The sequence below is a fragment of the Echinococcus granulosus genome (assembly GCF_000524195.1).
Source record: "Echinococcus granulosus chromosome Unknown EG_S00048, whole genome shotgun sequence".
In the NCBI taxonomy this organism is placed as follows: domain Eukaryota; kingdom Metazoa; phylum Platyhelminthes; class Cestoda; order Cyclophyllidea; family Taeniidae; genus Echinococcus; species Echinococcus granulosus.
Genome location: NW_020170428.1, coordinates 367,476 through 374,431, shown reverse-complemented (window position 1 = coordinate 374,431; position 6,956 = coordinate 367,476). Strand labels below are relative to the sequence as shown.

General features: G+C 41.4%; 1 protein-coding gene across 1 annotated transcript; it reads right to left on the bottom strand. All coding sequences in view use genetic code 11, as the record gives it.

Annotated features, from left to right (window-relative positions):
* Positions 1-4,677: 4,677 nt before the first annotated feature.
* EGR_05945 (hypothetical protein) lies at positions 4,678-5,609 on the bottom strand (the record flags this gene model as incomplete). The annotated part of the gene is made up of 4 exons (XM_024495194.1): positions 4,678-4,763; positions 4,859-5,077; positions 5,255-5,441; positions 5,484-5,609. The coding sequence occupies 4 exons, from the start codon at positions 5,607-5,609 to the stop codon at positions 4,678-4,680; spliced, it is 618 nt and encodes a 205-aa protein (XP_024350413.1).
* Positions 5,610-6,956: the final 1,347 nt, after the last annotated feature.

The window sequence follows — 6,956 nt, the reverse complement described above, 5'->3', positions numbered from 1 at the left end:
TCGCAGGCAGTGTTCAATGTGGTGGTCACCGATCTCTGCTGTGATTAATCAAGTTAATGGTGCCAACTTTCATTCAGTAAACGCATATCGCTATAAGTGGTGCCAACAACATCTGCAGCCTTTGCCGTGCACCCTTTTTTGGCGAGGTCTTTGCATATTGCCGATCTTTGAAGTATGACCAAGGTGGCACTGCAAGTTGGATTCAATATGGCGGAGTTGCCGTGCTCCACAACATGGGGTTTGACTCATTACCTTTCTCTTCAATAGTGGAGGTAGTTCCACCCTTTGTCAAGTTAACGGTGCTGACTTTTGCCAGTAAATGTATCTCATTAACTATTAATGCAGATATTTCGTTTCCCTCACACGCACCTCCTTATGCTAATTTCTGTACTCTCTCTCTTTCTCTCTAATGAACACTTTATCGCGGTCATGACTCTGCGCTCTCTTTTTTTCGCCATGGAAATATACCCCCAGATAAACTGCGAACAGGATATGGCCATCCGCTCCATCAGCGTCGTTGTCGAATCACGGGCCGTCTACTTTACTCCATCTGATTAGCTTCACTTTTCGAATTCTCTGGTACTTCGCCCCCATTAGCTGTCACAAAATGGACGTGCATTTGGCTAAATGAAATGGATCCCTTAACTGATTGTACCATCCATGTATTGGCTGCAGTAGAGTAGAAGTCAGATCCTCTTGACCAGCGGTGAATTCCACATTTTCTTTAATTCTTGAGCCTCTCTTGGACTGGTCATTTTGGCACGTACACCTGTTCTCTTCTTCTCTCAGACCCTAGTTACAGTCGTGTTGGGATTAGATGGTCTTCCAGGTTCCACTCTTTTATGCAATGTTGGAAAAATTGAAGAAAAAGAAATGGAAAATCAACCACTTGTTGCTTCCTTGTAATGCCATTTACATGCTTCCACGATCAAAAATTTACTAACCATTTCATTTTAAAAATAATTGTTAAGGAGAAAAATGATTACACATTTCTTTTTACCAAAAAAGATATAAGAAAAAAGAAAGGACTGAATATACTGGGCAGTGATCCCCATTTCATAACTACTTTGTTCGTAAAGCAAAGATGGTGCCTCTATCCGCGTCATTACTAACCCTTGCCACCACCACAATCACTTAAGGCATCAACGGTAGCGGTAAACAAGCATTAAGAGCACCGAGACGAAGGATACGGTGGAGACTTTGGCGAACCTGGTGGCATCGGCTGTTTTCTTTTTACATCAATTAAGCGCTAATTGATTTAATCAAAAATTTGGGGTAATGGGAAGGGTTTTGGCTGAGAGGAGGAAGGACTGCATTAAAATTTAGCACAATGAAGCAGAAACATTTTTGAAAGGGCCTCGGTTGGATTAAAAATCGGGAGTTTTTGCGGCTTTGGTGTGAGTGGAATTCACCATCTCCTCAAAACTGCTTTACTAGAGTGGCGCTCGTAATTAGTCACAGTCATGTATCGATTATTTCGAAATCGATACGCATCTACCGTTGAGTAAATAAAAAATCAATGACGAATCGATTGGTAGGTTGGCTGGATTAGTAATCGGTTGAATGGTTAATATGCTCATCTATTTTTTACATCCTTCACGTATCCATCCATCCGTCCGCCCATTCGGTATCCATCCATCCATTCATTCCTTTTGAACAAATTAATTCCTCTCATATCCATCAAACTAGCCTCCCATCCACCTACTCTGGATCCATTCCTGTACTATCCATTCCTTTTCGATCCATAGATTTACATTCTCTTTCGTACCCATCTATTTACCGATTCCCGAATCGTCCACCTCTGGAAATGCCTAATTTTAAGTTTTTTTACTTATCCTTAAATCTCTCATCTAGCTCAGACCTAACGGACCTGCTCATGCGCCTATTCCTCATCTCCCATCCACTCATCTGATTAATGAAAGTGATTAATCGTCACGTTTTAATCGTAGTACAAGTGGAGACACAAAAGAAATTAATTATTTACACAACAAAAGATGAGTTTGGTGGTAGAGAAGGACATAGCCTATTAATTTGAAATTATTAAGACCCAAGAGCCAATCTTCAATGCATCAGCGTGGAGCAAAACCTCATGGGTCGGTTATTTTACTGTAGACACATGCGAAAACGGCATGAAAGGGTCACTTGCCACCGCTACTGTCTTCCTTCCTCTTCCTGCTCCTCCAGCTAATTACACGGGTCGGAAAGAGGAGGTGGGGGAAGAGACGATGAGGGATGGGGGATATTAGGGCCGCCTAATTACGCTGGGAGAAAGTCCATCAATATGGAAATGCAGTCATTTGATAGCCCAACCATCTCTTCATCTACCTCTCCCTAGCTCACTCTATATTACTCACTACTTCTGTCCCTTTTTTCCTCTCCCTCGCTCTCTGCCTTCGTGTTTGCATTTTGCTTCGAATTCGATCTCCCACGGCTAAAACGATTTAGGCAAATTTTTTTGAACCCGTGAACGTTACTATGGCAGATTTTGGCATAATTCCCGCAAAACTTGCGGTGATGTGGGAAAACAGTGCAAAAATCAGTTATTTATCCAATTAAAAGAGACATCATTTCGTTGCTTCTTTCTTTTATGCTAGTAAATGGCGCAACTTTTCTTACGCTGGGTGTGTTGATCGGAGTTATATATCCGAACCACACAGCCTTCTCCGGTTTGATTGGTGATTATATTCAATCAATCTACTCAACCATTGGTCAAAATTCAACTAATCAGATCGTTGGATTTATAATCATGTCTGGACGTGGCATTACTATTGCGTATTGTCTTCAAAAATGAAGTTGAATCCTTTTTCTAATAAATAGACGTCTTTTTTGTAACTCTGAATATTGTTTTGTTCCTTTTTTTACTTACAGTGAGGTTTTTTAATCTCCCTTGCACCAGACTCTTCACAGGTGACCTCACAACTCAGTCGTTAGCTCCTCAGCGATGTTTTAGGCAATTAACAAATCTTGCTCCAAATGCGAGGATTACTTAACTTTATAAGAAGCACTTCGAGTACTAAACTAATTGTGATGCAGCACAGTATACTCAAGACATTTCCACTGAGGCTTCAAAAGCGACTTGCGTCAAAGAAGCACGTGGTAACACTAAAATAAAGACATTTCCTATTAGTTGTTTTATTCGGCTTAACTCAGTGAATAAAGAAGCGATTCCACAAGTACTTGTCACTTGGACCCTAGATGACTGAGTAGTATATGGTTGCTGTCAGGGGGCACAGCACCGCGAGAGGACACACGATGGCCAAAAATTTGGCTTTCTAAGGTGAAAAAATCTAGTCTCACCTACCTGCGCTTCTACTTCAACCAAATTTTCAACATTTTTTATCTGCTTTGCATGTAATAGAATGCCTGTGGAATGCTGCGACAAAGGCGAAGAAAGAGGAGGGAAATATGGAGGAGGTGGCAGTGTCTTCCTTCTATTTCATCCAAAATGGATGTCTCCTCAACACAAAGTTATGCACGGGGAAGTTTTACTTTTCGTTGTGCAACACCAGATCCATTGAAGAAAATAAAATAGCTAAAATTCTGATGCCAAAATCCACTCATCACTTGACTGCTCGATGTCATAGGCAATTCGCCCCCAAACACACAACCATTGCGTTTCATAGACACCCTCTGTAGGATGAAGGAATGACTTTAAAGTTGCACGAAGAGAAAGGCATTTTTCCAGGCGATGCTTTGCGGTCTAATTGGTGTGCAACAGATGCCGCTTCAACTGCGGGGTAATTAGCTTCTCTAAATGAGCGCTGTCGTTTCGAAATTTTTTAGTCTTTTGTTTTTTTTTTTTGCTTTTCCACAAAATGCAGCTAAATATGAACACCATCCTCAGCTAATCACCTCAAGTAAAGTGGTTACACCATATCTTGTGGAATTTTTATTTAAAACTGTCCAGACTGACGGCCTAAATATGCTGGCCATTTTGAAAGAGGAAAAGTGGTCAAGTTGGCGAAAAATCTTCCCCTCAAGTCAGTAGTAGTTTTTTGGAATATTATTTTAAAAATTTCTGCTTTTAATTAAAGTTAAATTTTTTATTACTGACCGACAGTGGCCATGTTAGTCACCTCCTAGCCTTGCGGTCGTCTGATTGGTTGCCCCACCTCATTTCTCATTGGTCATTTAAAAGCCAAAGGGCGATGCATTTGATAGTCATGCCCACCTGCTAAGGGGTTATAATTCGCCAAAAGCTCAAACATTATTTTAAGTAGACTTATTAGCTCTATTTAGCTTACTAACTAGTCTACTTGTCAAATGACTGACTGCCACGGTGGTGGGACGGACTCCCAACACGTAGACTTTCAGCTGTATTCCGTACAAAGGTCACCACCTCCGATTTCCGTAAGCCTTTTCAAGTGGTAATTTATGAGCTACGAATTCCCCTGCGATCTTGTCGCTGAGACATAAATCACACTTTTTAAAGGTCATATAAATTTAGCAAAAAGTAAGTACTGCTTCAAGGCACCAACTAGACAATCGCCTAAGCGAAGACGGTGCATGTGTATAAAAAGCCCTCACTAGCCTGCATCATCTTCGTCTCTTGCCACATTCCCAGTTAATGGAGAAAATGAGGCTTTGAAAGTCGCACAAATGAATTCTCCAAAGAGGGTGTGTCTTTGGTTAAACTGCACAGAATATGACCAGTCGCGACAATGGCACTGCCCTCGCTCAAAACAGGTCCCTTGCAAATGTTGCAATGTACGTGTTCATACTTCTCACTTTGCACATATCCTCTCTAAATCGAGCCCCACAATCTGTAAATGGTGAAAAGAAAAGAAGAAGGAGTCGATTAAAAACACACGCATCACAGTAGTGAAACATTCAACGGGGACGTGGTGTGTCAATTCACCTGACTTCACCCAATCGTAGAAGACCTTCTTATTGGGAAATTGAGAAATTCGAAAACCGCCGGGTTTTGCCTCATAGGCTCTAATCATACCCACTTGAATGGTGTCCACAATATTTGGAACTGCTCCACACTTCTCCATATCAAAGGTGATGGCTGATGCTGGCATTTGGCAGTAGTTTTCACTTCGAACCAACTCCGTGAAGAGAAGTGCTGTTCCGTCTACAAATATACGGCAATTTGCCCACTTATTTACTGCAGGAATTGTAGTTAAATGCCTAGAGGAAGTCACGCCTGTATGAAGGGTTAATTAGGCATAGCTTAGCCCACATTAGCAGCAACTCACACTAATGGAGGTGGTGAGGTGGGGCGGGGAGTACGGAGGGGATAGCAACTTACAGCAACCAATCAGGAGCGGCTTAAGCATAGGAATGATCATAATATCCGAGTTCTCCAAAAAATCCGTCTCCATGAAGCCCTGATCACTGTAGATGAAGCGTCTAGCGTCCGCTTCGTCCGAAAAGTAGAATAATCCCATTCCGAAGTTGAGGAGAGGCTGACTCTCGCAAGGTGGAACACGTTCAGCCTAAAGTAGACGAAATGGATTACAGTGGGAAGAAGCACCTACATCATTGGAGATACCGATGTAGAGGCCTCGATAGCCCTTTTCTAGAACACTGCGAGCTTTGTAGATGGCGTTGCGCAATGTGTAGAGGTCCTGAATCCGAACACGGATAAGAACGAGACAGGGCATCTTGAGGAGTCGGTTTAGGCAAAGCTAGCAGCTGCACCTCACCTTGACTCTTCAAATTGCCAATGGTCGATGCTTACGCGATCGATGGGGTCACGTGGCAGGGGGATGACGAGATTGTCACCACAGGATGTGGATAGCTAAGGTTTGCTTTACTAACTTCCCTAGTTTTAGACAGTTTGACTCGAATTTTACCCATCTACACGCACATTTTCCCAATTTTGACAAGAGTACTGGAAGAACTTTGAATTCAAGTCCCTACGTGGAAAAAATGGTTTTAATACCTGAAGCGTTGTTAAGCTAATGATTTCAGAAACGATCCAAGGTTTGCAATAACAGCTCACCAGAAATGGTTTCTAGGATTCCATTCCTTTCACTAGCAAGGCTATGATTTTGGAGTAAATGCGATTTTTAATAAGTCTGCAAAATATTTTCAAAAATATTGGCACCGACTTAGTAACGCGAGTAAAGAAATTCTGGGATGGATTAAAAAAATGGGGAATCCAGGCATCTGTTGATCTACAAAAAGAAAGAAGCATGCAACTATAAATTAACACAGCTACTAAAAAGTATTTTATCTAGTAAATTGGAGACAAATTTGCCGAAATTATGAATTTTAGTGGGTTTTTTCTAGCCAATAAGCCGAAATGTGTCGTCTAAGTACTTTGCAACATTGAGCAACAAAAGGTTTGATTTGAAAAATTCGAAAATGAAACAATAATTTTGAGCAAGGAACTAGGGGGCCTGCCGTACAAATTTTGTTACTACGATGTGTTTGAGGAATGTTTTTCTTATTACTCCATCACCTGCTGGGTGCTATCGCTTTTAGGGGTCGTAAGCGGATCTGCAAGAACCGTATCCTTTATTTGCCTCGGTGTTCGTTTACCTGGGCTTCGCCAAGTAGTATGGTCATCAGATCTGGCTGCAATTTAGCAATATGTAGTATATATTTGCTTGAGTGTGCCTTTTGAATAAGAAGCATTTGGTAAACATGGACCTCGCTACGGAAAGGGGCGTCATCAAACCCCCAGGAAAAAGTGTATCTTGGACGTACACGCACCTAACTTCTGTTCCTTGCCCCGAATTTGACCAATAAAGAGGCCCTTGGCTAGTCACTACGTTCTTACAACGGGTTTGAAGGAGGAGGGGAAGAGATAAAAATGAATCCTTCGCAAACCTTTTATCTTTTATGTTATTAAGTTCTTTTCGAGCACTAGATAAGACTCCGCAAATGTGACTTTAATTTCTTTTTTTGCTAGCACGTTTATTATATTACTTTTTTTCGCTATCTTAGTGTCGTCAATTTCATTTAATATCACTGAATGTTCGCTTTTACATCTAATAACACTT